Here is a 15,985-nt window from a genome sequence, read left to right on the forward strand (position 1 = left end):
GCACAATATTTCAATTTAATTCCATTAAACTTTGCAACATTGGCAAATGGTGTCACAGGCATTTATACGATTACAAAATCAATCATCGATCCGCCACTTAAGAGTGTCTTGGTGCTAAGTGCCCTAATGAAAATAATGCTCAAACATGGAGTGGACAATGTGGCTAATACAAGTCTAACAACAAAATAACATTCACAATCACACCCCTCAGCTTTTGCTCACATGAACATTGAAAGAGGACATTGAAGACTGCAGGTGGTACACCTTCCAACACTCAAGCTAGAGACACCAAACAGACTGTGTACTCTTAACTGTAGTTGGACATTTAAGCACAAATGATATTCAAGGCCCTTCTTTCAACCTGAAGGCACAGGGAAGCCATCATCTTCCATTAGGAAACTACATAAAAGCTTGTGAGTGTTGAGACAGGGGGCTATAAATAAGCCCACCCCTATCTGTCATTTTATATCCAGGGCAAATAAAGAGTGGATCAAAATACTACCCCTCTGTATAGAACTGCTTTCAGAGCCTCTGCCGTCCATCGAGGTAAGCCCTGCTTTATCTAACTGGCATTTCTCAAGCTCCTGTGCAAGCTCAGGCTGCTCTCCCACCACTAAATAGACTTTCCATATTCCCATAGCAAGTTTTTGCATCTGGATCAGACTGCCAAGGCCCCTGTCTATGACCACCACTCAATTTACTTCACATCGGACCCTTATGGTGCAGCTAGAAGGTGCTCCCACAAAGCTTGACTTTTATACCCAGCCAGACCCTACTAGGCAAAGATTCGACCACCAGGCATGTGACGAATAGCCCCAACCCCAAGCTTGGCTCCAGGGTAAGGCACAAGTCTCCCTAACCAAGCTATATGGGTGTCTTGCTCTATCCACCATAAAAGTAATTGCATCACACTTTTTTGACACCTCTCCCTGGACCAGTTTGCTTTGGTTTACTGAAATGACAATGAAAAGGCTTACGTTTATGGAATCTGTCAGGCGCTTTCTACTTAACGTTAAAATTGGTTATTGGGTGAAATGCTCAAGACTCTGGGTATTTCTTTTTTTTATTGACACTTTTTGTATTACTAGCATGTTAATACAAAATTCAAATATGGAAAGCATCACAGAGAGGTGGCAAATTTAGTCTCTGGCACTCACAGAGTAGGAGTCACATCCGGTACCTCCGGTACACTAGCTGATGATAGAGGTCAGCATGAAGAGTGAAGAACTAATCTGGTTATTTTTGGCTCTGCGTTTCAGCTTCTCCACAAAGCTCTAACAAAGCCTGTTTGAGCTGGTTTCTCTGCTCAGCTGTTAAATACTGCACAAGCGCTTCACTATTTTGAAAATACTTGTGTCGTGTAGGCTGAAGTTGTTAACTTCTTCCTGCGTGCTCAATAGTCTAGACTGTATCTGTGTCAAAGCTTTTCACTCCTACAGGTGGTGACAGTCCTGTTTTTTCAAGACCCACATTTTCCTTCTTGATATCTCTCTCCAGTTTATTTATTTTCTCCTGCATCTCAGTACATTTGAAATAAATTAGGATATAAGAATTTATGCCTGGACTGTTTACAGCAAAGTGAATTTGGCCACTGAATTGCATCCACCTGTGTTTGTATGATGCAAAGACAATACTGATTCTAGTGGTTAAAAATCTAGCAGGGTAACTTTAAGAATGAAAAAAAAAAAAAACAAAACAGTCATCTGATTTTTCTTGCTGCATTGTCTCTTCTCATCCAATTTTCTGTCCACAACCCAGGGGTCTCTTGTTAAAAGCAAACTGACACACTAACATATTGGCCACATGCTTAAACACCATCATAACACAATAACATAACACATGAAAAAGATTTATTGAGTCCACATCCTTGAAGAAATTACTAATATTTATGTAAAATGAAGGTTGTTTTTTTTTCCCCCCTTTGCTCCCGTTTTCCCCACATGCATCACGTCACAAAGGAATTCATTCAGTCCCAGTAGAAGCATGGCAGTAATTCCACCAATGTCAACAATCTCTCAGCAATTAGAATACAAAAAGAAATTAATTATTATTCGCTTTAATTGTTCAGGCTTTCTATAGAAGTGCAGTTCTGAGCTCTCTGAGAGCTGTATAAGGGATTTTCAACCAGGCTCTTTCAAGTTTTATGAGGAAGTTGCAAAAAATCGTATTCTGCTTTGATTTCTTCTTCTTCTGATTCACCTCCTCCTTGTCAGAGAAAGCATTCTTTGCTTCTCTTCCTCCTGTTTCTTCTCTACTTTCTTCATCTTGTAATCCCATTTAGGGATCTGGAGCTGGTTACTGTTACTGTTGCCTCTGAGTTTTTCTGGTACAAAGCTTGGGGGTGGGGCCTTGCAGAGCCTCACTTTTGGCACCACAATGCCTGGCCTCACGCTGCTCCTCCTCAGCATGTTTAGCGGCAGAAGGCTTGCTCGTCTTATGGCCACTGTGGACGCTGCAGCCATGTCACTAAGCAGCTGAGGCTGCAGGCTTGCCCTTCGGTCCTTCACCTTGGGAATTAGGAGGACCCGTGAGTTCTGGAAAAATTTCTTGTAGTTGTTCAGTCTATCTGGACCTAGGCGCTTTAGCTCGGCCAACCTCTGTCTCCTTAGAATTTCCTGCACTGCATGACGTCGCTTCCCAATGCACGGCGGGCTGCCTGGGCACACCGTGTGGCATGCTGTAGCAATGAATGGACTTGAGATACCAGTGGTGATCAGGACCATATGCTCAAGAACGCCATCATCCACAGGATTTACCTTACTGTTCATGTAAAACCTATAAGAGCAGCAAAAAAGGTGGTTGATAAGACGCCTCCAGCAGGACTTTGGCTCTTGGGCCTGGGACACCAGCTCCTGCAGGAAAACATGTTTTGACATTTTGAATGGAATGAAATAGTGCATTTATTACTAGGACTAATGTCATAAATAATGTATTAACCTCTAACATAGGCCACTCGAGAGAGAAGGAGTCACAGAACTGCTCAGCACAGGGCCTTGACATCAGTCGATCCATTAGGTTAGCTGTCTCGTATCGGCCAGTGAAGAGAGCCCATTGTCTGGGGGTCATACTGCGACCGTAGTCCCGGGACTGAATATCACCTCCTGGGAACAGTGTTTTAAGCATGGAGAGAAGGTGTAACTAAAGATTACCTCAAATGTGGTTTTTATTTCTCTTTTTTCAAAAACACTGTCACTTTTAGGAAGAATATGAGTTTTCATTTGCGTTCAGAACATAGATCAAGTTGAATGGGTGGCACACACACATTTCTACATGTCTATAATTTATACTTCTTGCACCACTGAAACACCACTTTTCACTTAAATGCAAAAAGACTTTAACCGTTAGTGGCTTCCTTTTAATAAAGCATTTGAATTTAATGTGTGAAGTTGCACATACCTGCTAGCATGAGCGCCCTGACACACTCAGGTCTTCCCTGCATGGCAGCCTTCATCAAAGCTGTGAAACCGTGACAGTTCCTCCTCTCAATGTCCAAACCAGGGAAGTAGTTTAGCAGATAGCTAGAAATCATTACATGACCTGCAGACCATAGAGATTTGTCATTAAATGGAATGCATTGGGTCAATAAGAATGCGGTGGAGACCAAGCACACCCTCAAATGGAAACAGCATTAGGCAACAATGGCCAAATCCCAGCATATCAGTGCAGGTACTGCACAGGTAGGGGTTTGTGTAGTGCAAGGAAAAAAAACATGGGCACTGATTGTCTGTTAATCCATACACCTCAGTTATAATTTTAAGAAAGTCAGAAAATATGTCAGAATATACCAGCAATTTATAAATTTAACTGCCAGTTAATGGGACTTTTCCTCACTCCAAACAATTTCTTAGAGCTTGGCAACCTGAGTTCCTTTTTCCAGTAAACCCAGGCTGAACCCAGCATGATAAAGCAGTAAGACTCCTCAATATTCCTTCAAGTGAGTAAAAATCTGTTTTAGCAAGCCACAGGAACTTATTAAGGAGGTGACCTAGAAACAGAGGAATGTCTGAGTGGAATAGTGAGGAAGATGCTGCAGTTTGACACAATGTGCCTTGGCCTGATTCTCTAACTCTATTAAGATATTGTAAACCTTTCGTGAAAAGTGAAAAGAAAAGCTATTCTAATTGTGTGCGGTGCTACGCTGCTGTGCACTTTCAGTATGTTGGGTCACCTGTTTCCCCCGAGGAGTTGCAGAGTATTTTCTCATGAAGGGGGATCAATACTTCTTTAAACGAAGCAGAAAATGAAGAGCAACTCTGCGGCCATTCATCACAGGACACAGTGAGCTATTCATCATCATTAGGTGATGAGAAGCCGGGGCGCCATGTCTGATACATGTGGCTGCATCACAATGAAATTACTTATAATGGTATTCTCTAATGCCAGCAAATAACACAGATTCTTGCAGTTGGAAGCAATAGACCATGTAATATGCCATAAGCTTTAATTCTGGTCAATAACAAATGTCCTCCACTCATGTCTATGCCGTAAAGTTCCTTCCTTTGTGATTTATGGCTCAAAAGAAGACAGAAAAGATAGCAGCTGGGTTGTAAAAGTCGAAGTTGGTATTATGTCCATGAATAAAACTGGAACAAGTATAACATTTTAATTTAATCTTTATTAAACCAGGCACCTTGTAATTTAAGTATGTCATTTGGGACACTCTGATGTAGTCCCAAAGCCATTAAAATAGACTCCTTATTAAAGCTCTACGATGTTTTGTTTTTTAATTTTTACCACTTTCCAAAGTAGCAATGAAATAATAACCGTTATTCACTTTCGAAAGTTCGAAAGTTCCAAACTAGACATTAACATCAATGTCTAAACAAGTTAAAGTTTTTCTATCCTTGTTAGCCAAAAGCACATTTTCACTGACAGTTGTTTTAGCTAATGTTATCAGGCATCCAGAATATAAGAAATTAAAATGTTGCTGCAGCTACATATTGTCCTATAATATTGAACACAATACCATTAGATTTGGTAATGAAAAACCGTCAGTGTAGGCATAAATGTCCCCTGATTTCTTTTTAAAAACTTGAGCTCACTTTAGCTAACTGACCATTAGCGCTACATTCAGTTTAAATTCACTTCAGTTTTGATAGCAAGTGATTCCATTTTTTATAAACACGTAGTGGTTTGTTGTAAGTTTAAAGCTAAAATTAGCAGTCTGCTAACTTAGCATAGCATTGGAATCGGCTGTTTCATAATGTGTGTATTTTGGTTCTGTATGTTTAGTTGGATGTTTAGTTCTTGTTTGATTTCTGTTTTAAGTCTGGTGTGTTTTTTAGATACCAGTTTGTCTTCTTTCTTTCTTGAATTCAGCTTAGGTTTATGTGTTTGTCATTTATTTTCTTCTGTTCTTTTGTGTTCCATATTCCTTGGTCCAGTTTATATTTTTAAAAATATATTATTTAGTAGAGGTTTGTCCCTTATGTATTCTTTTTACTTCCTGCTCCCTCCTTTCACCTGGGTCTTAGCTGCTGATTACCGTCTGCTCCTTATTTAGCTCCCTCAGTGTAAATATGCCTAGGTTTCCTTTGTTCATCCAAAAATCCTTTGTACAATGCTAGCCCACTGTTTTATTTATTGATTTATTTTTTACAATGTAGAAGTGGTATCAATTTTAGGTTTAAAATGAAAATTAATGAGCTTGTTTTTTGTTGTTGTTGTTTGTTTTTTGTTTGTTTTTCCTTGTGGAAATGGCTGTACAGGCTTGTTTATTTAATAGTTCTCCATAATTTTATTAAATTTTTTAATCAATTCAAATGTACAATGAAATGTTTTGTGTGTGTGTGGGTGTGGGTGGGTGTGTGTGTGTGTGTGTGTGCGTGTGTGTGTGTGTGTGTGTGTGTGTGTGTGTGTGTGTGTGTGTGTGTGTGTGTGTGTGTGTGTGTGTGTATGTGTGTGTAGGTATGTTTGTGTTTTACCTGCTTGGGCTGCAGTTATAAGGGCGGTATTTCCCTCATTGTCCTGCCAGTTAACATCCAGATATGGGCACTGAGAGAGGGCGATGACTACATCCACGTAGCCATGGTAACATGCCACAATGAGGCCAGACTGAAACACACACACAGACATAAAAAGCTTGATTCGTTTTTGTTTTTTGTTTGCTTATTTCTTTACTTGATCTTGTCTCTTACAAAACAACAGATTTGAATCTCCAAGTGACGGAGAAGTTTTGGGGTTTTTAAATTAATCCAAACATAAATGTTTCCAACAGGATAACATGAATGCAGTCAATAACTGCAAAGATTCTCATACAAATACTGATTGGGCAGTCTAATATATGTAAATAAATTTGCACCTTTTCCCTTTTAGTTGGGAAAAGACAAAATGAACAGAATGAAGATTCTGGCTTGACATGGGTTCCTAGGTGGACATCTATCACTTCCCAAGCATTACACATACAAATCACTACTAGTTTCCAATCCTTCATCAATGTGGGCATTCTGGGCAGGACCTCAGTTTGCTTGTTTATTCATTTTGTATAACAGAAAATTGACACAATAAACTACCAGGAAGAATCTCACTAAATTTGGTGCATAGGTGCAGCTCCTTGTAATCAATTAGCCAGACTGTATTCGTAAACAGTCTTGCTTCTATTATGATCTGATGGAAAATTAAGCAGGAAAGGATTTTCCTATGTTAGGAAAAGGCGAGCAAAGAAATCTCTAGAAATACTTCTGTCACAAAAATGGAGTTTTACTGTCTATGCCTGGGATTTCCTCCCACAGCCATCGACCTGTCCACCAGCCCAGCTTATCTGTGCATTCAGATACATTCACAATAAAAAGGAGAAATATTGAGATCCAGACTGGGATTACATGTTAACACTAAATGAAGATGGTGCTACAGTTTATGAACAACCCCTGTAGTTTACAAGTATCATACCTTTCTCTGTAACATTCATTTCAGAAATGTTAAAATAAGAGGAAACATGGAAATACTAACATGGTTCTTTTTAATAAATACACCATTATATATCTGTGTGTGTCTCCCATTGATATATTTTGTATCATCCTCCCCATTATTTTCTAGATTGGTTGCTTTTTTTTGCAAAATGTATGAAAACTACTGAGAATACTGATTGTTTTTCAGATCCAGGTCCATATCAGTTGAATGTTCCAGTTTACAAAAGCACAAAATTTCAGAATGTAAAAAAACAAATGATTCATTTCAGTGTAACAGTCACTGTTCCTGCTGACCTGTCTGCTGAGTTTCACCTCCTCTTCAATAAATCCATTCAATATGTAAGAACATGCGGTATTGACATCAATGTAAACACTGTCATCTCTCCAAATAGGTAGGGAGTGTTATCTACTATTTTCTCCAGTGTACTCTACCAAAGCACCTCTCCTGCTGTGAATACTTTCTTATCTCAATGGCAGCTGCAGAGAAAGTCCGGACCTAATTTTCCACACATACTTCAGGTTTTTCTCTGGTGTTCATGTGTGAAAACAGTTTATAACTGACCTGAATAAAGACTATCTCAAGCTACTGGGCAAGGACAGTATTCTTGATATTTACTGGCACTGACATAAATTTCTTGTTTTGTAGTTGCAAACATGTATGTTGTTGATGGATGGACACTGAAACTGACCCAAATTTAGCAACAACTCCTACACATCCACAAAAACCTGTTTGGTTCCAAAAACAAATATAATAGTAGCTTGTAATTTGCTTCCTCTCTCTGTTTCAGATAGCATGGAGTATCTCTTACACAGTGTTAAGGTCAGTGTCTACAGTGAGCCCTTTAACAGATGAGCCCTCATGGCAAGCTGCCTCTTTGCTTTGTCACTGTACAGTTTATACTCCCCATCTGTCACTGAAGGCTTAACCAGGAACTCTGAACCTTTCCTCAGGATTTGGCCTTCAACTGTCAAAGGTTCGATACTGGTTTGTCGAATCTAATTCCATTTTTACTTCAGTTTGCATTACCAAGAAAATTAGCTGTCATTAGCTTCAGTTTTTTATCATACCATATCTTTTTATGACTGCTTGAAGAACATGTTTTGAAAGCAGTTACAACATTTGTTTTACCTGTAGCTGACATAATCCAGCAGTGGCGAAGTTACTTACTGCAATCATGGGAAACACCATACAACACAGACTGAGAGCTTGCTAACACGCTAACATCTTTTCCTTTCCTTTCCTTAGATTTTTTCTAATTTAGTAATTAGAAGAAAATTATTAAGCATTATTTTTTTAGGTTTTGTTATTTTAGATGCACACTTTGATTGTGGCCTGAAAAAGCATGATATGAACCAGACTTTAAGGTTTAATGCAGGCTGGTTGATGGATGTATGCAAGCTTTGCAAAGACAATTAAAAGTGAAAACAAGATTTCAGGATGCTCAGTAGTGTTGCTAGAAGTCTTCCATGTAGACGATACTGATTGAACTGGTGCTTAGATACAACTGTACTCCACAACAGCAACCTACCACTCCTTATCCTGTTTACTTCAGATAACCAGTCCTTAATGTTAACGTTGAGCCTTGTGCAGATCACGATGTGCATTGTAAATGTAAATAACTCACTGGTTGGTTCAAAGGGCCTTTTTTTCTCATTGGTATTTTTTTCATATTTTTGTCTTTCCTTTTTAAGATTTTTAAAATATATATCACCTCTTATTGAGGAGTTCTAGTTACTTGGGAGTTACAGGAATTGGGGTCATTGGCATCAACTTTCTTTTCATTAGCTGGTGCTAACTTGCATCCTGGATAATTCCATTACAAGTGGACAGTGTCTTCCTCAGGATGGTCCAAGAACATATACACATCCGATCGTTCAGGCCACACTCTGAGGTATTCCAGGACACAAGCACCAAAATTACTTCTACAACTTTTTATTGCTCTCTAGATTTGTGTGTCTAAATTTCCAGAATGTGTCATCTACTGAAAATGTTTTGCGTTAATATCAACATGTGCAGAAATGGTAACAAACCAAGTGTGAGCACAGCTTAAAAAGTTTTGGATCTCTGTCCTTAGAACTTTCTGGAAGTTGTCTTTATGTGGCTTTTATCCCCAGCAAACTCATTTACAGTTACAGTAGATATGTACAGCTACATAGTTGGCTATTGTAGCCTGTAGACATGAGTAAGCTCTGATAAAACCAAGAGAAGTGGCATTCAAAAGCCAAGGCATTATTTTAATCAATGGATCAAAGATGGTTACACAAATACTAGTCTTCAATAAAGCTACGGTACAGCTGCTGCCCATTAGAAATAATGAAAGAGCAATCTGCTGGAAAATACTAAAGAATAGAGTTTAAAGTGGTTTCTGTGTTTTGGTTCATCTGGACTCTTGTCAATAAAAAATATATTTTCTAGGAGAATATTGATAATTGGATTACTGGGAAGTCTTATAAGTAAGTTGCTTGTAACTCTGCAACATGTTAATGAATTATGATGCAGTTAATTTACTGGGATAACTGGGATCTAGTCCCGAGTGGTCACTCAGGCTCATATGGAGAGGCACTGTAACACAAGGTGTGAATACATGTATTTACTTATCATCTGACCACCCAGGATGCATGCCACAGGGGGAATATTTGTTGAAGTGAAATATGGGTCCTCATAAGTAATTTGGAATAACAAAATCCTCATGGATGACAGGTGAAACATCTTCAAAAATTAAAATGTAGTCTAGTTGCTTTCTGCTTAAACTCTTAGGATTACCATGACCTGGATGTCTGATAATCTATACAGACTCACTGGATGTCTAAGCTTTAATCAGTAATATTTTGTTTTAAAAGCAGTATTTTAATTCTGGATTAAAATGAGTAAAAAAAATGCCGATGAGCCTTAAAACCTTTACATTTTATAAAAATATGTTTAATCCAGACACTTACTCTTCTGTTCCTGTCTGTCTCCTTCACTTCCTCTTCAGTCACTCCTTGTCTAATCATAATCTTGACTATAATAGCATTGTTGTTGCAGCAAGCCTTGAAAAAAGAAATTGGTTCAGGGCTGTCAGGGCTTGGAGAGCGGAACAAGAGAGGGACAAATGAATTGTCCGGGGGGTAGAAGGATTCATCTGAGGAGATGCTCTGTGTGTCTGGCAGGGCCTCAAAGTCCAACTCCTCAAATTCCTGATAGATATCGTCCTCATCCTCCCAATAGTTTCGAGTGTAATCAAGCTCAACCTCTTCATCGGGGTCCTCTTCTGAAGGCTCATGCTCATCTTCATCTTCGTCAACCATGGTGATGATTGGAGCATGTGTAACAGTAGCCACTTTGTTGGCTCTGTGCTCTGAGTGGAGAAGTCCAACTCCTCCAGCCACTCCATTCTCTTGAATCTTTGAATCCTTTCCTTTCTCCTCTGTTATTAACACCATTTAAATCCTCCCCTGCCCCCTATTTATTTTCAGAATTCCTGTGGGGTGCCAGCACAACTCTAGGAGTACCTAGAGTTTATGTCCACCAGCCCACTGCAATATGGAGTATCATTTTTATCCACCGCACGCTTCAATCCCACTGAACTGTACTAGTTTCCAGGTCACAGATTTAGGTTTACATAGGCCAAATAGGAGACATAAGATCATTGCAAGTTGTCATAGAGGCTGCAGTTCCCCACAGCTTCGCAAGATGAGTTTAGCAATGCATGATCTGAAGTGGTGAAATGACCAATAAGAGTTGATAACAATTAAGTGTAACAACTTTCCCTACTTACTCAGAAGGTCAAATTTGCATTTTCAAATACATGGAGCTTGCAAACTTCGAGAATATCCATGAATTTTGAATTGTTGGTAAGCCAGTGCACATTTCCAAGCAACTCTTCGCAATAGCACCAGAAGCCCCATCCGTCAGATGGTATGATCATTGCAGTAGAAGCCCACCAGGCACTTTAAAAATTCCTAATTCTTGATGTTTTGATCAGAAACTGAAGCTGATGTTGCCCCGAAGTTAAAAAGCAAAAAAACACACAGTCTTCTTGACATGAAACTGATAGCACTGAACAGCTAATCCAGTACTTCCTTGTGGAGAAGCGCTGGGCTCCCTTTGATGATGGCCAGCAATGGGATGAGAGGCTTTCTGTTGAAATGCCTCAGGATAATCCATTTAGACTCTCTCTAGATCCAGTCCTACTGTTGGCATACAGTAATCTGTCAAGCATAGAGGGGAGGCTATAACTGTTTTGGTTTGTAAGTGTTATAGAAAAACAATTGAAGAAAATATATTATTTCAATAATATATTACCCCTGTTAAATATACAAGTTTTATAAATACTAAGCTGATAGAAGAATAAGACTACTTTATCAATCCCACAACGTAAATTATATTTTTGAAATATAGTAATAAACAATTGAGGATTTACACAAAATAAATACAACAGTAATGATAATGACTCATTATTAGAGATAAAATAGTAAACATAAGAAAATCATTATGTAAGATTAATACTGTAGGCAGAAATGACGACAGTACTGGTCCTTACTGCGAGGAGATGAAGAAGCCTCTGACTGAAGGCAATGGCTGCCACATTTTCCATTATCTTGAGCAGCTTATTCTTTTTGCAGGGGCTCTGGAGATGATTTTACAAGTAACACCATTTATTTACTATTTTTGTTCTGACCTAAATATGCTAATTAGTGATTTAATATCAGTAGTTTAACTGGTCGTGCTGACCCCACCTCCCTCTGGTTTAACCTCCTGATGCACTTAACAGTGCCAGCTTTAAATTGGATCTCCCACCCACGTGACCTCAGTTATAAAAAGCTGTTCTTCGACTCCGGTTCTTAGGAGCTACTGACATGCAGGTTTTGGATGTTTTAACTGCTGCACCTTGCTCAGTTCAAATGAAATTGATTTCCTTGACAGTTTGCCTTCAAGTTCTCTACAAGCTTGTTAATTTGAACCCAGTGAGTTGAAGTAGGTGAACTTCTAAAACCTGCTGTACAGTAACTCAACCAGATTTGATAAACTCTGATATAAAGACTAACATGACTGGGATCACCATGAAGATTCAGCCACCAAAACCTCTTTTTTTGGAGAGCAAAATTCTAGGATAATTCATACAGTGAGGAAAAACTTTTCGAAATCAGCAGTAAAAAATAGGAAACAAAATGACATAAAATAAATTGGACAGTAAAAAAAAAAACAACACACACCTCGGTTTGGAAGCATTTTCTTTACCCCCCTCCTAATGGTGCAGCATTACAGTGCGCTTTGATTGTTTTCTTTCTAAGCCATTCTTTGGTAGTTTTGCTGCTGTGATTGAGGCCATTATCATGTTGCATAACCTACTTTCAGCCAAGCTTTAGCTGTCGAACAGAAAGATGGCCTTACTTTTGAATGAAGAGAGGAGTTTACAGTCAACTCTGACTACAAAGTGTCCAGGTCCTGCTACTGCAAAACAAGCCCAAATCACCACCTTTCCACCACCATGCTAGACAGTTGCTATGAGATATTTGTGCTGATGTGCTGTGTATTCTTCACTAAATGTGATGTTGTGTATTCTGGCCAAACATCTCTTCTTTAGGGTAATTTTTTCAGTGTTTTCACTGTGCTTGTAAAATTCTGTTTTTCCATAAAAATGTTACACCATTATATGTGTGGACCTGTTCATAAGTTATCCTTTAAAGGACATAAAATTATTATTTTCATCAGGTTTGAACTACTTCTGTTGAAAAATGCTGTTTTTACACTCATCATATGTCTGTAGTCTGGTTTCACAGAAGAGTGGAGAATGAAACTCTTTTTGACACCATGCTAATCTCACCAGAGCTTCTTAAGGAGGGACAGACCAGAGGTGCTTATCCTATGATTCAATCACCATGAAAAAGCTGATCCCATTTTGCTGCTGAAAAATGAAGCGCAGGTTGGAAAAAATCAGATTTAGCTCAACATGAGGAATCTGGTTTCAGCTGCATAGACTCCTAATCTGCACTTGGACTAACAGTTAAGACTGTGCATTAGCAGAAAAGTAATTGGATTCAGCAGAAATAACCCCACATCCCGTTTCCTAGAGCTGCAGACTGTTACACAGACGATCCCATATTAGACATGAGCTGTCATTAACGACTGACACTAAAGTATGGTTTTGACTGAAAGATGACATATTAACATATATAATTTTAAATGTGTGACACATTTTAGCTCATCGTCACACTGTTATAGCAGAAAACTCGAAAGGTTCCTCTTTCCCTTGAGACATATAACCAGTATTGAATAACAAAGGGCTGGTGCAAGGCTAACTATTATTATATCTTCAACATGTCTTTGAGCCCACAACTTCAGGTCAACATGAGACAGCAGATCTGCTCTGAAGGCAGCTGCCTAAAATCTCTTAATGACTTCAGGTCACTTGTCCTCCTTTCTTCTGTTTGGAAAAAGGTAAATTGGGCACATGCTTAAGTCTATGCAGTTTTCTAGTAGGTAACAGAGGACTTAAAGTATTGAAAAGCCAACCTACTTTACTTTTCTCACCAAACAGGTCTTAGTAGCATGTTTGGCTGTTAGGACAATTACCACATTTGCTTTAAGTACTTGTAACTGATCTGTTGAAATTTCGATCAGTGAGTCATATAGAACCTTTTTAGCAGCTCAGTGCTTTTTTTCCTTGTGACTCCAAAAACTGAGCAATGTCTAAATATCACAATAAGATTCTATTCCAGTCATTTATCAGACGCTTTTCTCCAAAGTGACTCTCATCTGAGTAAGAACAACACAAGCAAGAAATCAAACAGGAGGGGACGTCATAATTAAGTGGTAGTCGGACTGTGCTGTTGTGTAGTAAAAGAGGCAGTATTTTTTTTCTCTTTCTCTTACGAGATCACAATTTCATCACGATATCTGGGTATAAGTTCATGCAGCTTATTCAGTGCTGAGTTGTGCCAAAGAGTTGCACAAATCTTTCTAACTCATTCCAACCAACAGAAGAGTTATGCTAAGTGTGATACATCTGTTATAAATTGTCCACTTACTTATAAATTTATATTACGCCTCACATGTGTGTTATGACAACTGTAAGTCACCATCTGTGGAAAAACATGTATCTGGACTGTATATCGTTTGTTGCATGAAGAAAAAAAAAGATTAAAAAAAAAATTTCTGAGCAATCTTTACAACTGTTTATTGACAGAACCAACAATCAATAAAACTTGAAGTGTATATCTTTATGGTACAGTACATGCCACTGCCTTGTTTTGCACATATAAAAAAATAGAAATAATTTGCTTTTACAAATTGAAATCAACACCAAGATTCAGTGTCCAGCTTAGTTCAAAGGTACTAAAAGGTCACTTTATAGCATCATATTCATATGTATATATATATATATATATATATATATATATATTCAGAATTTTAGCATTCCACACAGTGGCAGCACAACCGCTGTCAGCACTAAAGTTAATATCATTTACAATCCACATCAACAGGAAAGCATTTAATATTAACTAAAATCTAAAAATTACAGTGAAAAACAGATTTAAACTAAATTCATCCTTTAAATTAAACCGATTGTAGAGTCACTGAATTCAAAAACTGATAATGCAAACCCAGCTATGACTGTGCTACGATGGAGTCTGAAATGATCGTGACTGTGGTATAAAGTGCAACACAATGAAATGTGATAAACATTTAACTCTAAATGATCATTGTTGATCCAAAAAACATAAGAAAAAGAAGAACGTAAAACACTTTTAAGAACATCAGAGGATTTGAACGGCTAGGGCTTGTTTTTGTCATTCAGAAAAGATCAACCCCAAAACAATAAAAAAAAAAAAAAAAAAAAAACTTTCATTGTCTCAACTACCTGATTATTTTCTTAATAATTCTGGCTCTCCACTTGAAATTTTGCAACATAAAAGGGCAGCAGAGCAGATGATGTGGTCAAACAAGTGAGACACTGGAAGGACAACAGCCAGAAGCAGATTTCACATTCACATGCAAAGAGTGTTAATAGGAATACAAGGAGCTGAGGTAAGAGAGCAATGGTTTCCATTTGCCTCGCACACCCACACCCACACAAACTTCCAGTAAGACTACAAATTGTCATGTATACATATAAGCCCCGTTTCCATTGATAGGTGCGGGTCGGGAGGGGGATGCATTTTTTTTGTGTTTCCTCATGCAAAAAATGGAAAAGGGTACCTCAATATCCAGGACCGCTCCGTTGGTGTACCAATCTAACCAACGCAACCAATAAGGGTGGAGTTTGACACACTGTCATCACAAAGTCACTCCACGTGCGACCCGGCATAAAAACAAACCAGAACTAAGCAGAAATAGTTCCTCGTTTAGAGCAAAATATTTTCTTTTTCTTGATTAAATCTGTTTAAAACAGCGTTACGAAGTGCCGCCAAGAAGACAGAACACAAACTGTTGTATGGCCACCGTTCTCCTTTGTTTCTAAGTCGTGTTTTGGTTCTACTTTAAGGAAGGTGCTCCTGCTGAGACATACCGCTATCTGACTGATTCTCTGCCTCTCAAGTAGAAACGCAATGAGATTAGTTTACAAACCATATTCGCACCCTAACTGTCCCGACCCGCACCCGTTGGTGGAAACAAGGCTTTACTTTTTGTGAGCGAATAACGTCAAATCAGACTGAAAATGTTAATTGGTGAGCTTTAGTGGTGCTGGTTGATGCTGCTGGCTTTGGATGGAGCCAGTTTGGGAGTTTCCAGTCTTCACCAATAAGAATATCAATGTTTTCATTAAAATTTCAGCATAAAAGGAAGGAAGTTTAAAAAGATAAATAACTAAATCAAAGAATATTGAGTCTTTTTTCCCCAAAAACTTAGTGCATTTGCAAACAAATGTTAGCCATACAAAACAGTCCTGCTAGTGACTAAATATTTCTGCAACACATGGTTGTGGTTCTGGAGCCGGTTTAAAGATGTACCTGTTTCATTCCATGAATCTCCACAGTGAGAAAGCAAGAGAACATTCACTATAGCATATCTTAGTTGTCCTTAGCATACAGTGTCAACTGTCATGCTATTAGACTGATGATGCACGGCTTCAGATTTTGCCCTTCACTGTTCA

General features: G+C 38.5%; 1 protein-coding gene across 1 annotated transcript; it reads right to left on the minus strand.

The window, feature by feature from the left end:
* Nucleotides 1-1,996: 1,996 nt before the first annotated feature.
* On the minus strand, nucleotides 1,997-10,331 carry ankrd33bb (ankyrin repeat domain 33Bb). The gene is made up of 5 exons (XM_041992294.1): nucleotides 9,846-10,331; nucleotides 5,925-6,054; nucleotides 3,397-3,537; nucleotides 2,938-3,101; nucleotides 1,997-2,852 (listed from the first exon to the last, which is right to left on the minus strand). Exons 1-5 carry the CDS (start codon nucleotides 10,329-10,331, stop codon nucleotides 2,196-2,198), a joined length of 1,578 nt encoding a protein of 525 aa, XP_041848228.1. The 3' UTR covers nucleotides 1,997-2,195.
* Nucleotides 10,332-15,985: the final 5,654 nt, after the last annotated feature.

Source organism: Melanotaenia boesemani, chromosome 8 (assembly GCF_017639745.1).
Source record: "Melanotaenia boesemani isolate fMelBoe1 chromosome 8, fMelBoe1.pri, whole genome shotgun sequence".
NCBI classification, from domain to species: Eukaryota; Metazoa; Chordata; class Actinopteri; order Atheriniformes; family Melanotaeniidae; genus Melanotaenia; species Melanotaenia boesemani.

What these genes read in the sequence shown, in the direction of transcription:
- ankrd33bb (XM_041992294.1), bottom strand. Translation starts at nt 10,331, where the DNA reads ATGGTGTTAATAACAGAGGAGAAAGGAAAGGATTCAAAGATTCAAGAG. An exon ending in CAGGGCGCTCATGCTAGCAG is followed by an intron (nt 3,102 to 3,396) that starts GTATGTGCAACT and finishes CACTGTTCCCAG; the next exon opens with GAGGTGATATTCAGTCCCGG. An exon ending in TCGAGTGGCCTATGTTAGAG is followed by an intron (nt 2,853 to 2,937) that starts GTTAATACATTA and finishes GTTTTCCTGCAG; the next exon opens with GAGCTGGTGTCCCAGGCCCA.